The following is a 20,945-nucleotide window of genomic DNA, read 5'->3' as shown; positions in this document are numbered from 1 at the left end:
TTGATAGAAATGTTGGTTACAACATTGTTTGGGTGAATAATTCAAAAACAGAATCATAATTTTGTAAACAAAAATAATTTTTTTAAATTTTTACTTGTGAATTGCATAAAGATGCTATTATTCATAGTAAATTAAAATTATGTGTCAAAATACGAAATAAAACAGTTTTTTATTTCTAGAGGTTGAACAGTATTTTATTTTATTGATTTGGCCTTCTGAGGCCTACATGAAATAACTGATGTCTTCTTTCTTTTGTCCTTTTTTCTTTCCAGTAGTTTTTCATTCTTTCCCTACATTTTCTCTTCATTCTTACATCCATATTTTACATGTCTTTTTCTTTGTTTTCTGATAGGAGTGCTTAAAACTACTTACTTCTGCTCTGAACCTTTTTGTTTTCTATTTCTTACTCCATTATTTCCATTTCCTGTGGACCTGGTTTAGCATCTTTGGGTTTTTTGGTAAAAAAAAAAAGTTAAAATTCTTTTTGTTATTATTTTCTCATATAACCTTTTTAGGTTCCACATAATATAGCTCTTTTTTTGTCATTGTGTTTAATATACATTCTATTCCTCCACAAACTTATTTATTACTTCCTAATTTTCATTCCTCATTGCCACATTTTGTATCCAAGTTTTTTGTGATTATTTTCCTTTCCTTCTTTTCTAATTCACCTAACTGTTTGGCTGTATTTAACAGAAGAAATTTTGAAGAGTATAGGAATTCTGGTCTTAAGGCAGTATTGTAGTACCGGGCTTTTGATTTATGGATAAAGATTTTACTATACAAGTTTTTTGTTGATTGGAAACCCACTTCTATTTTCCTTGTGCTTGCTAAGTTAGCTTCTTTGTCCAATGCATTTAGTCATATTATTAGATATTTAAATTTTGTTCCTTTTTTTCTTCCAGAATTAGTTTTAGTGTATTTCAGCACCTCTTTCATGTCTCTCCTATACTTAGTTTTTCAAAACATATGCATAAGACTTGCTTTTCCAGCTGTCTCTTATAGAAGATTTATCTGCAGTGTTGAATCTTCTACAGATTCACATAAGATATCAAGCCAAACAGTCAGTTCTCAGGTCATCCCCTTTTCTCCTAATTATGACTTTTTTTTAATTCCTTGTTCTATTCTCTTCCTCCATTCCCTGGCTGCTTTTTGTCATACACAACTGAACAGCAGTGAGGACACTCCACTGCCTAGTCTTACACTAAGTTTGATTTCAAAAACTTTGGGTGTTTCAACTAAAAATTTAATTTTGCTTTTTGTATTAGTTTGTTTGTCCTTTTGTGATTGCAACTGATTTGTTGTCAATATGATTTTTTGAAGTCTACAAAGGTTATAGTAGTAGTAGTAGTTTATTCATCCAGAGACAATTTACATTGCATGGATTTCGTCAAAAAAATACATAGTGTATATATACACACACATAGGGTGAACAATACTGTACAAAATACAGATGTGCATAGTAGACTACTTAACATCAGACCACATTGAAATAGCATGTACAACTTTGATTATTTACATTGATGTATGAGAAAGACTTGTTACATGGAATACACAGTTGATATTTAGATATAACACATACAATTCTAGCACTTTTGTACATATTATTTATTTAGATCATAGCAACAGTCAGATAAAAATTACTATTGGCACAGAGTACATAAATATAATTGTTTAGTATGGAGCTATTCCAGGTATTCTTTTACACTATAATAGCAGTTGGTCATTAAAAATTTGAATACTGCTTCTTTAAATGAAGACAATTTTTTTATTTCTTTTATCTTTACTGGTAGTTTGTTATACAATCTACTTCCTTGTATGTTTGTTTGTTACTGCGCCAAAGCCTTGTTAACTCTTTTTATATTAATGTCATTGCACTTTCTTGTGTTGTAAGTATGTAGATCCGAGTTGGATTGGAAATTGCTAATATTTCGTTTTACATTAATTACGCTTTTCTGTATATAGAGGCACGGTAGGGGTAGAATATTCAGCTGTTTGAATAATTGCTTTGAAGGAGTTAGCCTTGAACTGTTGGTAATTATTCTAACAGCTCGTTTTTGTAGAGTGAAGATGGTTTTGAGATTTTTCTTACCATGACCCCAGAAGATGAGGCCATAGGTAATAGCAGAATGTATATAAGCAAAGTAAACAGCTCTGCTACATTCCCTACTACATACAAAGCTAATAACGCGTAAAGCAAAGCAAGCAGAGCTTAACTTATGTGAGAGATACAGGATATGGGATTTCCTGTCTAAATTTTCATCTATATGTACACCTAAGAATTTTGTGGTAACAACTCTCACAATTTCTTTATTTTGTATTCTGAGATCTAGATCAGAGTGTGACTTTGCTTTCCTGTAATGGATATAATTAGTTTTAGAGATATTTATGGTTAATTTGTTCACTTCAAACCAATTTTGCAAATATTCTATAACTCTGGTTGCAGATGTTGGCAATACCCGGTTTATGTCAGTTACTACGTTTGTGTCATCCGCAAACAGGGTTATATGAGTACCATTTACTGGACTCTTGATATCATTTATGTAAAGAAGAAATAGGAGAGGTCCTAGAACACTCCCCTGCGGTACCCCTATTGGCACAGTCTGAATATCCGATCTGTAAACAATACTTTGGTTTTTACTGTTTGTTGTTGCAATTTCTACTACCTGTTTCCTATTATGGAGATATGACTGAAACCACTTTTTAGCTACTCCTCGTATACCGACATATTCTAATTTGTCTAGCAGGATATCATGTTGGACAGTATCGAATGCCTTTGAGAGGTCCAAATTTATTCCTATTGTACTGTTGTTCTTATCTAGCCCCGTTACAATATTTTCAATGAATTGGGTGATGGCTGACTCTGTACTCATTCCTTTGCGGAAGCCGTGTTGGTTTACAGACAATAGATTGAATTTCTTGAGGTAATTTGTAATTCTGTTTTTCATGACTGTCTCTATTACTTTTGAAAATACCGATAATAAAGCTATGGGTCTATAGTTTCCCACTTCATGTATATTGCCCTTTTTATACAATGGTTTTACTTTTGCAATTTTTAATCGTTGTGGAAAGACACCTTCTGAAAATGATATGTTTATGATGTGTGAGAGTGGGTCTGATATGACACTAGCACTTCTCATCATGACTGAGCAAGGTATCTCATCAATCTCCGAGGACATTTTATTCTTCATTGTTTTTATTATTTGATTAACTTTCAATTTGTTTGTGGGAGGTAGCAATAATGAATTCACACTTTGTTCTTCTGGGATTGATGTTCTACTAATCTTAGGACAATTTTTATGCAGATTGATTGGACTACTTATGAAGTAGTCATTAACGTAATTTGCTAAAGTACGATTTCTGACTAGCACACCTTGATCATCTTTTAAAACAAAGTCATCTGGATTTCTAACATTTTTGCTTGGGCCTATTTCTTTTTTTACTACATTCCATATAGCTTTTGATTTGTTTGCTGACCCAGCAATTACACTGTCATTGTGCATTGTCTTTGTATTTTGGTTCTCTTTCGTCTGTACCTGATTATAAATATCAAATTTAAAATTTGTGCCACACAGGGTTGTTCTTTTGTTAATCTTCCTTGGTGCTTTCCCAATTGCTCATCTAGTTGGCTTTCCAACCTGTTTTGTAATGTTTTTTGAAAGAATTTTGTAATCACTGACAGGAGGAAAATTCCTCTGTAGTTGCTGGGGCAGTTTTATCTCTTTTTTTTTGTGGAGAGGATGCGTTAATACTGTTTTCCAGTCTTCTGGTATAGCTTCTGTTTAGCAGGTTTCGTTGAAAGACTTTTAATGACAATTTAACAGTCATTATTTTCATTTATATTAAGAGTGATTGACGTAGACAGAATATACAAAATAATGCAAAATATACATGCTAAGATCTGAATACTGGGAAAAGATGTACACAAAAACTGTATGTTAACTACAAAGTAGGATCAATTCCGTAATATGTTTCATTTTTTCCTATAAACAGTAGAGCCATACAAAAAGACCTATAAATCAGAGAGCCATGCTAAGGTACCATGGAACCTATTTCCACACCTGTCCTATTCAGAAGTGCACAAGCAGGATGCCTAAAAATGTGTCACAAGGCAGACAACAAATAAATAAAAGTGTGCTGCAGCCTCATGGAATGTTAACCATTAAAATTACTGTTGTTCTATCACCATTCTTGCTTTTTATATGAGATGCACGCAATTGATGTGTTACATTCATCATTAATGGATGTTTTGTTTATCAGACAGCACTAAGTATACAAGACCTAGGACAACTGTACCACAAACCCATCCGTGATTCTCAGGGAACTTTGGTGATATCCACTGTCAACTATGTCCGTTCTCCAAAATCTGTATCAGTATTAAACTCAAGATGGTTGCCACTGAGTAAAGTTCAGAAAAAGTTAGCAACTCATGAAGAACCAAATGTGGGTGAACTGCTGATGGCATCTATACAGGTAAAGAAATAACTAGTTTTTAATGGCTTATTGATTTAACACATTGTGCATTACATATTTTACTGCTCTTCTTTTTTCATCATGCCTCACTAGATTACTTTATTATGTGGCAAATCCTTTTAGAGCTCTTTGGCTTAGTCAATATCTCCAAGGCATTCTCTTTGGCCATGCTTTGGTAATGAGGTAGTAAAAATGCTTTATCTTTAAATTATTTGTATTACCTATAGTTATTTTAACAAAACTTCTCTCGTTTTTTCAGGAGCAGATCACATATCATCAGGTTAGCAGCATAAAGCTTAGTCGTGGATTATACCTTGGTTATTTGAAGATGAGAAGTTCTGTTGACCTGTTACAAGTTGTTGTGCCAACAAAAACACCAAATGTCTTACCACACTGTAAAATCAGGGATAATCCACATGTTTCATCGTGAGTATTTTAATACTTTACCTTTAATATTCTCCCCATGCAGATGAGTTTAGTTTGGTGTTACACACTCACTTATCCTTTCTGAGATACGTAGACTCTCGTATTGGATATATTAAGAGGACTGTTGACATCTCAGTTTGATATTCAACCATAAATAAAATCCACAGCCCAAAAATAAAAGTAAACAATATTCATCTCTTCATTCAAAATCTAATTTCAGGGAATTATTTGAACCGATGCATAAGTTTCAATGTTTAACCATACAAGAAGTTTAATTTAATAATTTTTTATTGTAAATGCTAGAAAATAGTTTGAAATTCACATATAGGACAAAGATGTGAGCAGTTATCAGTACATACAGTATTATGATAAAGCCAGAATTTTTTCATCTTCAAACCAAGTTCTTCTAGAAAGCAGAATGATTGTCAAGATAGCTCTTCTGCATAGTCCAATCAATTTTATTTAAATTTTGAGTAGAACTGATAAATTCAATAGCCAAATGAACTATACCCTCTATTCAAATGTGTAATACACAACCTGGATGGCCTGAGAAATGAAACCTGCAGAGACAATATCTCACTATATATTAAATTCATTAAACAGTGCATAGGTAGGTACACAATAAGTGTTTCAACATCATAGCACAAGTTTTGAATTTTAATTCTTATGCACAAACAGCTACAGAGACCAAGAGCTGAATGCAGTAAGCATGCTCAAAAGAATTTATGGAGAGCTGCATCAAATCAGTCTTCCAACTGAAGATGACAACAACAACAAAAGTAAAGTAGGGCTAATGAAATAATTCCAAGTGACAGGTAAACAGAAACAACTTGAAACATCAAAATTGCATCTAAAACAATTGCTTTGATTTTTTTTTACTAAATGGCATCTTCAGCAAATCAATCAAATGACTGTGAGTGGTTCACTGTAAACTATTTATAGCATTGTTTGAGTAAATTTAGTAATTAAAGAGTGTATCTGTGTGTGTTTATGGTTTTAAACACTTTTAAATTATCAGCCATGGTTGTTTACAGGGAAGAGTGGGAGTGGCTCAAATATCAGAGCACAAGGCATAAAGCTCAAAGCTGTTGCTCAAGTGAGACAATGAGTGCAACATCAGGAGATGAAGGAACTGGAGATGAACAAGAGCAGGGTACTGAACAACAGAGGTATTTCGTTGAGCTTGTTGCTGCCACAGCAAGAAGACTATTTTCTTACATGGAGATTAGTACACAAGATGCTCTGGCACATAGGTGTGTTTTAAGGAACTTTAACATTTCTGTTACATGTTTTTATCAGCCACATATACTTCTTCATCTTCTACTTTCCTGTAGGCTGTGTGCTAAAATTGTAATAGAGACCAATATACAAAGTGGACTCTGGCACATGTTTCTTAAGTATTAATAATATATGTTGCATGATCTATTTTTGTAAGTTATGCAAGTAACTTTTGGCAATAGTCAAATATAAATATTAATAATATAAAAGTACTGTAATTTATAAATATCTGGGGATATAGTGGTGTAGATATATAATTTTCAATTGTGGAGATGTGTTTGTGTGTACGTAAAAATGTAAGTAATGACAGTATACAGCTACATAATGAATATGTTTCTTTTATTTTTCCATATGCTGAATCTTCCTAACATGACCAGTCAGTCACTAGCATAGTTAGTTAATGGGCCATAATAAATACAGCATCACTAAAAGCCTCCATATTCTGCATGTTAAGGCAAAGCATCTCACAGTGTGTTGTACAGCATTTAAATGATGCCATCGTTGTGAGTCATCATGTGTCCCGGAAGCTGTATCGGGATGCTCAACATCTAAAATGTGATGGGATGTGACTGCTCTAATGCCAGCCCATCTGTTACGGCCACATGACATTCTGCATACAAGTTCTGGTCAAACTAAAATTACTCTGAGGTTTATTGAGTTCGAATAACTATCGTACCTTGAGCTCTCTGAGAACTATGGGCTAAATCAGACTTACCTTTGTAAAGTGTATCACAAAATAAATAATATTAATAATATCATTCTTAAGGCTCTCCTGACATAATAGTTTTAAACATGGTTCTCGGGCTTACCATCTGATGATATTATTTTATCTCCACAATATTCCATAATAAAAACTGGACAGCTGCACCAGGTGGTGTAGTAATTCATTCAAAAATTGTAGAAACTGCATACACGAGTAAACATTGGATTCACACTGTCACAGAGGAACCTATAAACACTCGGAACCATTGATCTCCACACAAGCATTGTCTACATCCCACTCACATAAACCTTATTTGAAAATATCAATAATACTCAGAAAGATGACACAACTTTCTAAAGTAGGCTGTGTTGTTTCTCAGGGTTTAATCTCCACACCAAATTTCATCAAAACTGGTTCAGCGGTTTAGCTGTCACAATGTAACAGACAGTGTTACTTTTGCATTTATTGTAGTAGTATGGATTTATGGACCTGCTTCATCAAATGAAGCACATTGGTCGCCCAGTTCATGAAAAGTTTCGGTAGTGAATCAAGTGAAAGAGGATCATAACTTTGCAAATACTGTATTTCTTCTGGGCTTGGACAGCAGAGCTGCTTGCTAAATGTTATCAAGCAGATGTGACATATGTCTCCTTGGATGTATCTGTCACATATTGTCTACATGAACCGGGAAGTCTCCCATGTGGCTGTTTGTTCTGATATCCATACAAAGGTGCTCATTCCAGTGACAAGCAGTTTCCATAGGTCGCTTCTACTGTGGTCAGTTATTGACCAAACTGTTGGCCAAACAAAAAAATAGAAGAGGAATTTTTGTCTGCTTATTCTACACATAATATTTCTGAATGGTCTGAAAAGTCACACTGTATTTAAACACCAAAGGAAGTACCAGTGCTGCTCATTGATCAGACAGTTATTTGTACATATATTAAAAAGTCATGAAAAACTGCATTTGTATTTAGTTATCAGTATTAATTTTAATGATAACAAGACTTGGGGTTGTACCACAGAACCACAGTGACAAATAATGAACTTGAAAACCTGAAGTAAATAATGAAATGTAAACACTAGTGTGGGGAACACAGTCACTGACCAATAGAAGAACTGTTGGACAATGAGTAGACTATGTAAGAAAGGTTTGATTACTATTTCTCAACCATAACACACAGAGACAAATCAGTGTTGTTAGAGATACCTGTTGAATGTGCATCCTGTACGAGTGTTAATATAATGAACATGAGCTATAGACATCAATATCTTGTCTATATTTTCCTAAGCACTTTTTCTGTGAGTATAATGGTTGTTTTTATGTCATACAGTTTCCATTTGTATAAACTTAAACTCCTCTTAGTGCTGAACTGATATTAGGTTGTAGGTTTTGTACAGTCCTGCAGATTTTTTTAAAAAAGTAAGAGAGGTAATGGTGGTTCGGGGATGAAAAAAGGATAAGGGACAATGACACTACTCTTGCTTTGATTGGATCAATGAGACAAACTCAGTTACACAATTGTCATACACTGTATATTAGAGAGAGATAGAAAGAAAGAAAGAGAGAGAGAGAGAGAGAGAGAGAGAGAGAGAGAAGAGGGATGGGAGGTATGTCGTGGGAAGAATATTAATAACTCAAATTATTGCAAGGAGCTGAACATAATTTTTCACAAAATTAAATTATATATTTTTATTATTAATTACTGTAGTTGATATTGTGGTAGTGGTGGAGACATGATATAACATGACCAGTTTTCTGGCTGATAGAAATGAAAGAATATGGCTGATAGATGTCCACTGCACTGATGATGTGCAGTTTTCCTGTAATGTGAGTATGCACAAAAAAGAAAGAAATGTCAGCTACAAGACTTCACTGTTGACTCATCTAAATTAGATGTACTTTTTGTTCCAATAGAACCACAGTGAGGACATCCTCCAGGATGCAGAACATGTCAGAAAATAGGAACACAAATAAATATGTACAAAGGAAAACAAATATGTTGATTTACCTTCCTTAGATCACAAGCGAAATGGTCCTCTTGAATGTGGAGGTGGCAGCAAGCTTGTCACAAACCATGTAAATGTTCAGTACACTAAGTTTCATGTGATACAAGGACTGTTGGACTGTTGTAACCATGCATCATAAAATAAAAATTTCATTTTACAACATTTATTTACAATGATCACATCCCTGCAGTGAATTTGTACAGAGGTCAGATTGTATGTAACACTTGCATTATTACTAATGTACATGTATCAGTTGATTCTGTTAAGAAACTCTTCAATGGAGTTGAAGGAGTTGGCTACAAATAAATCCCTTAGGCTCCTCTTAATGTGAAATTTGTCATTTGTTAAACTTTTTATGGCTGCTGACAAGTTATTGAAAATGTGTGTTTCTGAATAATGAAAACCTTTGTGGACTGAAGTAAGTGACTTTGAATCTTTGACAAGATTATTTTTATTTTGATTCAATAAAGTGAGCTATTGGTTTGAAAAAGAGACATATAAATTTTATTAAGGAATAAATATAATGGAGTAGTTTGTATCCATACTACCATAAAAAGGTCTGTGCAGGATGTTCTTGAGTTCATATCATAAATAATTCACGTTACATGTTTTTGCACTTGCAAAACTTGAGCTTAGCTTGGTGATTTGCCTCAAAAAATAATCCTGAATTACATCATGGATTGAAAGTAACCAATTAAATTTGGACAGATAAAAAATTACTATTCTGCCATCATCTTTGCCTGAGTTACTCTGTTTCTGCATCAAGTAAATGTGATTCAGTTACTATACTCACAAGTAAGCTTTTGTTTTGCTGGTGCTGCACAATGTGATCTCGGACGTTCTTTATACGCAGGACATTCAATAAGTTATGCAACACATTTTTTCTTGGCCAGCTTCAGTTGAAAAAATGCAGAATTTGTCATGGGACATCAAGGAATATTCTCACTTCAGCCCCTGTAGTTTCATGAAGTTCTGATAGGTGATGGCACTACATGTAGCCTTCAAAATGATGCCTATAACAGAGGTGTGTTCCAAGCAGAGGGCTTTCATTAACTTCCTTTTGGCAGAAAACCAGAGCATTGCAGATATTTATAGATACTTTCAGAATATCTACGGAGATTCAGCAGTGAACAGGAGCACAGTGAGTCATTGGGAGAGGTACCTGTAATTGTCACAACCAGGTTGTACAAACCTGTCCGATCTCCTGCGTGCCAGCCGGCTGCACACAACTGTGACTTCTGCAATCTTGGAACATGCGGGCACTTTCATTTGAGTTGATCAGGGGATCACAGTAAAACACCTTTCCACAATCTGTACATCTCCGTTGGTAGTACTGACACATTCGCGCCCCCCCCCCTCTGTGTGCTCGCTGGGTTCCTCACTGCCTAACAGGACACCATCAAAAGCAATGCAGAATTATCTGTGTGTTGTTGCTTGCACATTACTAGGCTGATCATGACAGTTTTATGTTGTACAATGTCACAGGTGATGAAATATGGCTTCATCACTTTGAGCCAGAAACAAAACGGCAATCCATAGAGGAGCTCACAAAACTTTATTGGACTGTTCTTCCTCATCAACCCTACACTGCTGACCTATCACCTTCTGATTTCCATCTGTTGGACCCAATGAAGGATGCACTCTGCAGAAAGCAGTACACGGTTGATGGGTAGGTTACTGATGCTGCGAGACATTGGCTCTGGCGTCAACCAGTAGAGTGGCACCACGTAAGCCTGCGGGCCCTCCCAGTAAGATGGCATAAGGCCATCACATTGAATTGGGACTATGTTGAAAAATAGAGTTTTGTAGTCAAAAGAGTGGGGAATAATACGGTGTACTGGAATTCAGAGTAAAACCAACCTGCTTTCAGAAAAAAAGGGTTGAGCTACTTCTTGAATGCAGCTCATAGTTATTGGTACAATAATATGATGATATCGTCATGTCATCATTTGAACGCACGTTGATGTACAGTGACTGCAGAGTGTACGATGGACAGTGCTTCACACCTTTATTAGCTGTCCTTGTCCATTCTCATATTCAGCAAGAGAAAAATTACTGTCTGTTTATCTGTATATTTGCTATCACCTCTCTTACATTATTCTCATGATTTTTATGACAGAGGCAATAGAATTATTGCACATTCTTCCTCAAATACCACTTCTGTAAATGTACTAAACGGGGATGACAAGAACAATGTTACCTTTATTTCCAAGTACTCCATTAATTCCACCAAAAATCTCTGTTTCACATTTGTGCTGGCTATAGTGGGCTGTTATAATCGTAACACAACGTCTCTAAATTTGTCCAGTGTCTGTAATCATTCATAAACTGAAGAACCGACATTAGAGCTGCAGTCCACAGTTATACATCTACATACCATCTTTGCTAACCACTGTGAAGTGCAGGGCAGTGGGTATTTAACATTGTACCATATTTTAGGAGTTCTTCCCATTTAAGATACATATGGAAGTTGGAAAATCACTTGTTAAATACCTTTGTGAATGCAGCTGTTAGTCTAATTATATGTGATTCGCATTACAGTAGTACTGAATTTAAATTTGATGCACTCAACAAATTAATGTACCTTTTTATCTCCCCTTCTTCAAACTTCAGGTGTTCATTCACCCCTAGAAATTGAAATGATATGTTGGACTCCAGAAGTTTACAACCAAACTTGTAGTTATTTGTGGGACGTATTCTAGTCTCTGTTCTCTCTAGTATCATGGAAGTTATTCCCAGATGTCTTAACAGATGTCCTCTTAACAGATGTCCTCTTAACAGATGTCCTACCATTCTGCCCCTTCTTCTGTCAGTGTTTTCCATTCCTTTCCTCTCTGATTCTGCGCAGAACCTCATCATTCCTCACTATAGCAATCTACCTAATTTTCAACATTCTTCTGAAGCACACATATCAAATCCTTCAATTCTCTTCCATTCTGGTTTTCTTACAGTTCGTTTCATTACCATACAATCCTGTGCTCCAAACGTGCATTCTCTGAAATTTCTTCCTTAAATTAAGATCTATTCTCGATGCTAGTAGACTTACATTCTTTTGGCCAGGAATACCCTTTTTGCCAATGCTAGTCTGCTTTTGATGTCCTCCTTGCCTGTTCGACATGGATTATTTTACTCCCTAGATAGCATAATTCCTTAACTTCATGTAGTTCATGACAATTAGTCCTAATGTTAAGTTTCTCGCTGTTCTCATTTCCACTACTTCTAATTACTTTCATCTTACTTCAGTTTACTCTCAATCCATATTCTGTTCTCAGTAGACTGTTCATTCCATTCAGCAGATATTGTAATTCTTCTTCAGTATCACTGAGGATAGCAATGTCATCAGTGAATCTTATCATTGATATCATTTCACCATGAATTTTAATTCTACTCTTGAACCTTTCTTTTATTTCCATCATTGCTTCTTCTGATGACAGGTGATAACTTTTTAAAAATCTGTCCCCTGATGATGCATCTCTACTTTTAAACTGGTAGTGACTTTTAATAAAAGTATTTTAACAGCCAGCGTGGAAGATTTTACTCACAATGCTGGGAGTATGAACTTCACTCATGACTGCTGCAGTCAGCTAAGTGAACTGTTATTTAACAGTATTATAACTGCCAAACTATTATGGCAAACTAACACAAAAAGACAATGGGATATTCAAGAAGACATCACGGGGAAAGTAACTGATGCATATCATCAGTTTAAGTTGAAAATAATTTACATTGTGATTGGATGCAAAACTAACTGTTTTTGCTGCTGCTATGAAGACCTTGGCTTTAAAGAGTAGCATTGTATCAGCTAGTAGATTCACAAAAGGAAAGTCATTCCTAAAATATGTAAACCATGTGTTTTGAAAGATTGCAATTTTTATACTTGGTTTCACCGTAATATTTATTTAGTGTTTGAAGGGGCATTAAAACTACACCAAAAACCCAAGTGAGCAAAAGGCACTGAAATGAAAAGTTTAGGATACTAGCCTCAAAAAAATATTGACTTATTTGAAATTGTGTTGGTTTCCTCCCAGAAATAAAGAAAGAAATGATAGTTATTTTGTTCCTTGTAGATACTGTAATGTACCATGTCAGTCATAGCTGTTAATTTTAATGAAAATTGTTTCTTAATTTACAGATTGTATGACACTGAGGTTGTTGATCTGAGTTCAGAAGTATCTTTCCTAATAATAGTACCACCTGCAGAAACAGCATGTGCTGTACCAGGACAGAGGGATACCTTACTGCAGCGAGGTGACTTGATATCTTTACCTGTTCAGGTCTTTGAAATGGTGCATCTTGGCACATATCAGAGAGAGGTCATCTCCCGCTACTCTCGGCTGTCTTGTATACTCGAGCTAGATACAGTATTAGCCCACCACACTCACCGTGAGGTATGTTACATTTTTAAAGACAGTTATACTTTTGTTTCAAATGTAAGCCATACTGTAGTAAGAACTAACAAAAAAACTACAGCTGAGTGAAAAACAAACACAGTAAAACCTTGTTTTTACATGCCCGCACATTCTTTTTGTCGGTCCCAATAGAAGTCTTATTCTCTCAGTTCAGAGCTTTCCCATCATTAACAATTCCATTCTACAACATTTCCAGTATATTAAGTTTTCTTTGACATTATCATGACCATTAACATTGATTGTTAGACAAATTTCTGCAAAGCAGAAAAAGCAGACTATATGCAGAATTATTGATCATGTAACATAGCATTTCTTGATTATCAGGTTGTTTGGTTACAGCTGCCTGTATTATAAGTTCACAGTGTTTGAAAGGATGGGAAAGCACGTTGAGTCCCTGCCTTAATGATTATAATGATCAGATGATGGTGACTAATAGCAGCAACCTTCCTTGTGCTCATTGTGTTGTATTATAACAGCTTTAATTTAATTTTGCAGCCATTCATACAAACACTGCTTTTGAAGATGGCTGTCACTATCATGGGTTTTCATGATTTGTTGTTACTTCCACATGTTATATGCTAATCTGTACTAGTCTCACAGCCTATGATGATATGACATGATTTCAGATGTAATAATTCCTCCTCAAGATGCTTCATTACATGATGACAATTTCCACCCTCTTTCTCACCCAGGATATCCTTGAGCTGAGTGACCTTCTCAGCAGCAAGCTGTAGTTTCATGCCTGGTATTCTCTGTTTACACAGATTGCCAGCTTTAGTGTTTCAAGTTTTATTTACCATAAGTTTTGTAATGATTTTCAATAATAAGTCTCACATCAGAACACGAATATCTTTTTAGTGTGATTTCATGGAAGACTTTTGTTTCCATTTTATTTACTCTACTGGACACGATCAGAACAAAGAGGGAAACCCACTTGTGTGTTTCAGCACTTGGCCACTGCCATTGTGATGGATGATTTGTATACTGTATAGAGACAAGCGGAGCTAATTGCTGTTAGAAAAACACAAAAACAATTAATTATTTTAGATTTTTTTCAAATAAACAAAATTTAAATTGTTTTAGTTTTATATTTTGAACAATATAAAGATAATGACAGTAACAGTAATTTATTCATTTTTGCTTGTTGTGTTTTCTGTGCTTTCCTGTGCTTACTTTCCTGCACTTTATACTTTTTTGGGTCAGGACACTGAAAAGTGTAAAAAGAGGGTTTTACTGTAGATCTCAATCACTGAATGGCATAATCAGGATTCAAAGTCATATGTTACACATTTTTATGTTTGTATCATGATCATCTGCAGTTATTCTTTAAAATGCATGTAATTACTTCTTTATTCTTGTAGTATTGATAGGCTTATCTTTATTTTGTTATTAGTGACAATACTTACTTAAGATTTTGGACAGTGGCTGGTCTGTGCTGTTTTAGTTACCTGTTGAATTTTTGTGATGCGTGACATTTATTGCTTCAGTCTGTTTGAATATAGCAGCCTGGACTGTTTCCACCCATTTTTCTTTTGTGTCTGTTGTGGAACATAAACAATTTAAACAGTAAGGGTAATAGCTCACTGAATACTTGAGGTCCTGAGTTAAAGATAGGCACATAAACCTAGCTATGTGGTGAGTTTTAACTTTACTGCTGAAAGTATCTGAATTCTCATTTCTTCATTTGTAGTGAAATTATGTATCTGTTTATATGCTTGTTAATTGTAATGATGATGAACAGACAGCAAACACAGGCATTATCTACATGGCACACAACAACAGATTAACTGGTACAGTTCAGTATTATTTGATGTATTGACTAGTTTCACTCATCTGATCGCCAACACAAAGTGGTACTGATGCTGATGCTGAATGATACTTTAAACCTTTAATGTGTTGCCACCAGGACAATAGTTGTCAGAATGTTTCTATTCCATGAGCAGAACTAGTCAATACATGAAGTAATAAGTGGCCTTTGGTGCTTTATCTGTAAATTATAGAATAATTAACTAGTGACATGCAAGTATATAGTTTACATAACCTCATCACTGAACACACTTTAAAAGACATGGGTTTAATTCCCTGTCTGGTCATCCAGATGTATGTGTTCCATTATTTTTCTAAATCAATTAAGGCAGAGGACATGACCAGTTTTGTTCTCCATGAAGACATAGGTTTAACATCCTGCCAGTTATGAGGTTACAAGGGACAGAGCACAAACGTGTTAGGAAGAACAGAGAAAGATATCAGCCTTATTCGTTTCAAAGGAAATGTCCCAACTTTTACATTAGGTGATTTGGGGAAACGACAGGAAATCTGTGTCTGAAATACCAGATGGGGATCTGAATTACTGTCCTGCAGAATGCAAATGCAAATGCAGTGTCTTACTACAGTACTGCCCCACTTGTTTCTTCCTCTTCCCTGTCCAATATAAGAATATACTTTGCTCTAATGATGTCATTGTCAACATGATGTTAAATCTTAATCTTCCTTCCTCATTCATCAATGAACATAAAAAATGAGAATGATGTCTTGAGCTGTTTAAACCAGAGGTCTCTTGTGAGTAGCTAGAAACATATTAAGAGTTAGTGATACAAATCTGATGACTATACTGCTCATGCAACAGAGAAAGGGAAAATGTTAAGATATTTTTTCCTGATGATGTCACAGATGTAATACATGAATAGAAACATTCCTTTAAAATGTTACGAGCTTCTGTTGTTCAAGTCAGAGACTATCATCACAGGCTTTATTTCTCACAAATTATGCCATTATTCCAAGGATAATACAAGCATCACATTTTCAACTATCGTTTAACATAGCAGAATTAAGTAGCATAAAATTACCGGTCAGCTCAAAACAATTATGTAGTGATTATTTTCTGCATGCTGTTAAGTGGATAGTACTGACACGCACAGTGCTTTACAAGCTGTTATCAATGAGACATAGTTCTTTCTTATAAACTCATTGGTATTTGTTATCTATTAATATTAACTCTGTATATTTGCAATACAGGGTTACACAATTCAGAAGTGAAGTGAGCTGTCTTTCATGTTGAGTGTAAGATCTTATATGTAGGTAGTTCAGTATTTTCTGTACACATTATGGCTGATATTAGCAGACTTAAGTTTTATAACTTACTGAAAATTAATTTTGCCTTGTTTACTGATTGCAGTCTGTATATGGATATATGGTGCTTTTTGTAACCTAATAGAACTAAGAAAATTAATCTGAGTCTATTTATATCAGTTTCTACAGAATAATTGTTTCACAGCCTACAGCAGTATAATATTTAAAATAGTTTAGACCCAGATTGTGACATTTTCCTTATGTTTTCATAGGCATTCTCATCATCAGAGGTAGCAGCAGCTAAAGACAGATTGGCACAACTGCAGGAGTACCAAGGACAGCTGAATCTTGCATGGAAGGGTGCTAGGTGGCTCATGGATGTACTGACTTTCGCTCGGGATCGTGGTGGCGGACCTCATGCTGCGACACCAGGAATCCCCATCAGATCATTACTTGCACGTCGCTCGTCAGGGAGTGCAGAAGACAGCTGTGGTGGAGGTGACAATGAGACAGGGTGTGGCAGTGGTGCCAGTATTGTTGGTGGTGCTGGTGGAGGCAGCCTGAAACGTAGTTTACTGCAGTTACCACCCCGTGATCCAAAGTTAGTAAAGTCAAGTGCTAGTCGTGGAAGCTGGCCTGGACCAGGGAATGCAGCTACAGGAACATCCTGCTTATTAGCAGGAACAGAGCTTAGTAAAAGTGAACAGCATCTTAGTTCTGGACAGCAGCAGCGTTCTCATTGCAGTGTTGTGACTGTAGCAGCTGGTAGTGACATCAGCAACTGCTCTAGTTCCAGTGCAACCAACACATTAGCTAGTGGTGCTAGCTTCACCCTTCCAAGTAAGCATACTTCAATTAAGTGCATCTGTGATATGAAGTGTTCCTTTTACTATATATATCACTCAATTAATGATAATAAAGGAAATTCAAATTACAAAATCTCAGTATAAACACAAAGTTAACAAAACTAAAATGCAGTACAGAAGCAGCTGTTTGTGCTCCTAAATCATTAAGTATTAGCACAATGTTAGTATGCACACATCACACTTAGGTAGATAAATTGTAAGATTTTTAGTATAAAAAATCCATTTTTTCAGTATATAAAGGAGAGACAGAACAAAGAAAAAATTAGAATAGACAGAGTGGGGGAAGGGGTAGGAAAGAAGAAGGAAGATAAATCACTCAGATTCTTACATACGGAGTGAGGGAGGAGTTGGAAATTGCTATGCCACCTTATAATGTGTAATGGACAGTACTCTTTAGTACCACTGTCATTTCCTCACTTCCCTGATTGTCCAAAAGACTATGTAAGAACTTGAATTTCCCTGGTTTTCTTGTCACAGTGGTTTCATGAGGTATGCTGCCTAACTTTTATCTAAATGTAATAATGTGTGGAAAGTTCTGGTATTTGGGAATAAAGGAGACAACTCACCAAAAGGCAGAAGCACTGCATCGTTGGTAGAGAGACAAACATAACTTATGGAGTTCGGCTAGCTTTCAGAAAGCAGTTCCTTTTTCTAGCTATAGGAAAAAAAGCACACACACACACACACACACACATTCATTCACTCACTCACATGCACATGCCTATCTCCTTATATTGTGGTGAGTCGAATGCTAGCTCTTACTGGCTCACGGAGAGTGTACTGGGGTGAGGTGGTGGTGTGGGGTGGGGTGAGGGATGGAGAGAAGCAAGAGGCAGGGAGGGTGTTGGAGGGAGTGCCTAGTGGCTTGTGGGAGATTAGGGATCCATTTGTGGGCTAGCTAGGGGTGCAGGTAGAGAGGACAGGTGGCAGAAGGCTGGGCATGTGATTTCGTAGATTTGGGCATAAAATAACAGCACACAAATAGCTGATGTGGGGACACAAATTGGGCTGGGGTACTGGAGCAGGGGATGGTACACACACGTACACACACACACACACACACACACACACACACACACACACACACACAATTTTGGAGGGGGGTGGGGGGGAGTGGGGAGGCGAGTTACGTTTACGTCGGTAAGATTACAGGAGTGAAGGATGTGCTGCAAGGCTAGCTACCATCTGCACAGCTCAGAAAAGCTGCTGGTGATGCAGAGGATCCAGATCATATGGGTTGTGAAGCATCCATTGTGTTGTGCTCTGCTGTATGTTGTGCCACTAGTTGACAGCTGGTTGGTTGTCATTCCAATGTAAAATGCTGTGCAGTGGTTGCAGCATGGCTTGCATATAACATGGCAGCTTTCACAGGTGGCCCAGTCTCTGATGGGGTAGGATAAGCCTGTGATGTGACTGGAGTAGGTGTTGCTAAGTGGGTGGGAGGTCTTCCACAGGATTATGATCCCTGTGGCAGGGGATTGGGGGTGGGAATGGCATAGGGATGGACTAGGATATTGCGGAGAATAGGTAGGTAGCAGAACACCACATTGGAAAGGGTTGGAAGTATCTTTGGTAGGATATCCCGCATTTCACGGCATGATAATAGATAATCAAAGCCCCAATGAAGGATGTGGTTCAGTCATTCCATTCAGGGATGAGGGATGCTTCTTTGTGCTTGGTTCTTGGGATGAATGTAAGGATCAGGTGTATGTGAGGACATGACACAGGATATGTTTGTGAAGTAGGTCTGGAAAGTACTGCCTGTCTGTGAAAGCCTTTTTGAGGCCTTCAGCATACTGGGCAAGGGAGTTCTCATTGCTGCAGATGCATCTACCACAGGTGGCCAGGCTGTATGGGAAAGATTTTTTGGTGTGAAAGGGATGGTGCTGTCAGAGTGTAGATACTATTGGTGATTGGCGAGTTTGATGTGGAACAAGGTGCGAATGGAGCCATCTGAAAGGAGGAGATTGACATTTAGAAAGGTGGCATGATGGGTGGAGGAGGACCATGTGAAGTGGATGAGAGAGAAGGTGTTGAGATTGTGGGGGGAAAAGGATAAGGTGTCCTGGCCTTCAGTCCAGATTATAAAGATGTCATCAATAAATCTGGACCATACCAAGGGTTTGGGGTTTTGGGATGCTAGGAATGTTTCCTTTAGGTGGCTTGTGAAGAGGTTGGCAAGGGAGGGTGCCATTAGGGTGCCCATGGCTGTGCCATGAATTTGTTTGTATACCTTCCCTAAAAAGGTGAAGTACTTATGGGTTTGTATGTACAAGGAACAAGGTGTACAAGGAATGAAATGGTGGGTTTGGAATCTGCGAGACATTGGGAGAGGTAATGTCCACTCATAGTAAGGCCATGGGCTTGAGGGTACTGGTGTACAGGGAGGTCGATTAGGGAACTGGGAGGTAAGGGTGTGGTGATAGTGGAGAGCCGGTGCAGGAAGTGGTTAGTATCTTTAATGTGGGAGGACAGTTGGTTGGATATGTTGATGAACAAGGCTCGATATTCTTTTGGTGGGGGCACTGTAACCAGCCACAATGGGGTGCCCAGGATTGTTAGGCTTGTGGTTTCTGGGGAGCATGTAGAAGGTGGGTGTGTGGGATGTTGTTGGGATGAGTAGGGCGATGGATTCAGGGGAGAAGTTCTGGGAAGGACCTAAGGATTTTGGCAGGGTGTGGAGGTTATGTTGGACTTCTGAGATGGAGTCACTCTGGCAGAGCTGGTAGGTGGAACTGTCAGACAATGGGCAGGGGCCCTCTGCCAGGTACTAACTCCAGTTCATCACACAGTGGTGGAATCTTTGTCTGCTGGGAAGATGATAAGGTCAGTATGTATTCACCCATAATTCCAGTGGCAAGCCTCTCCATGGTACACACTATCTCTCTTGTAGTGCTTGCCACTCAAGGTAGTTCTTCCTGAACAAACCCATGGTGAAAATCGGCATTCTTATTTGTATCTTTTATATTAAGTAAGACCTAGTATGGGTTATAGACTGACAAAAAAGTAATAAGAATTGGTTGAATGAGGGTTTCATAAGCTATCTCTTTCATGACTGGATTATAATCTTTATGATTCTTCCAATGAATTTTACCATGGCATCTACTTTTCAGGCAACTAGTTTGTGTCATTAATCCAGTTTATCACCCCCCCCCCCCACACACACACACAAACACATTATACTGTGCCTCAATATATGAGCAATGTATTATACTCATTTATGTTGAGGATCAACTGCCAGTCTCTGAGCAAGAGCTAATCCTCTGTAGATCTTTGTACATTTTGATTCAATTTTCTGGCATGGTTATTTTTCTACATATTAGATCAATATCTATAAAAATCCTGAGATCTTTGGCATTATCCACCCTATTGTGAACATTAACAGTCCTGTATCACTCCTTGATCAGCTGAGGACCATGGCTCAAATGTGGTTGCCATTACCTACTACTAACTGGATGGATGAACAGAGCTGTTTATTGAACTCTTACTGATCACTACAGTGGAGAATTTTGTTAAACAATAAAATTAAAGTATTGAAGCATAAAATGTGTTCCATAATTCTACAACAGATGTCTCTCTGACAGTCTTCTTCAAACTGGAAATGCCCTGCACATTTTTTTCTGTCACATTGTTATTCCAATATCTTATGATAAACTGCTGCTAGAAGTAGAAGAAGTTCTTTCACACATCTATGAAAATGAACATGAATAT

The 20,945-nt window shown here is 36.8% G+C and overlaps 1 protein-coding gene across 6 annotated transcripts in view; it reads left to right on the top strand.

Moving 5' to 3' along the window:
- The window catches only part of LOC126235685 (ankyrin repeat and fibronectin type-III domain-containing protein 1), a 760,613-nt gene that overhangs the window by 688,461 nt on the left and 51,207 nt on the right, over positions 1 to 20,945 (top strand). For all 6 annotated transcript variants that reach the window (XM_049944422.1, XM_049944426.1, XM_049944427.1 and 3 more), the window contains 5 exons: positions 4,261 to 4,473; positions 4,733 to 4,899; positions 5,934 to 6,152; positions 13,023 to 13,278; positions 16,641 to 17,208. In XM_049944422.1, coding sequence (XP_049800379.1) covers positions 4,261 to 4,473; positions 4,733 to 4,899; positions 5,934 to 6,152; positions 13,023 to 13,278; positions 16,641 to 17,208 — 1,423 coding nt within the window. The remainder of the gene's footprint in view (positions 1 to 4,260; positions 4,474 to 4,732; positions 4,900 to 5,933; positions 6,153 to 13,022; positions 13,279 to 16,640; positions 17,209 to 20,945) is intronic.

This window comes from Schistocerca nitens, chromosome 2 (assembly GCF_023898315.1).
Source record: "Schistocerca nitens isolate TAMUIC-IGC-003100 chromosome 2, iqSchNite1.1, whole genome shotgun sequence".
NCBI lineage: Eukaryota > Metazoa > Arthropoda > Insecta > Orthoptera > Acrididae > Schistocerca > Schistocerca nitens.
The sequence above is the reverse complement of the archived record's forward strand: the minus strand, read 5'-3'. Positions and strand labels throughout refer to the sequence as shown.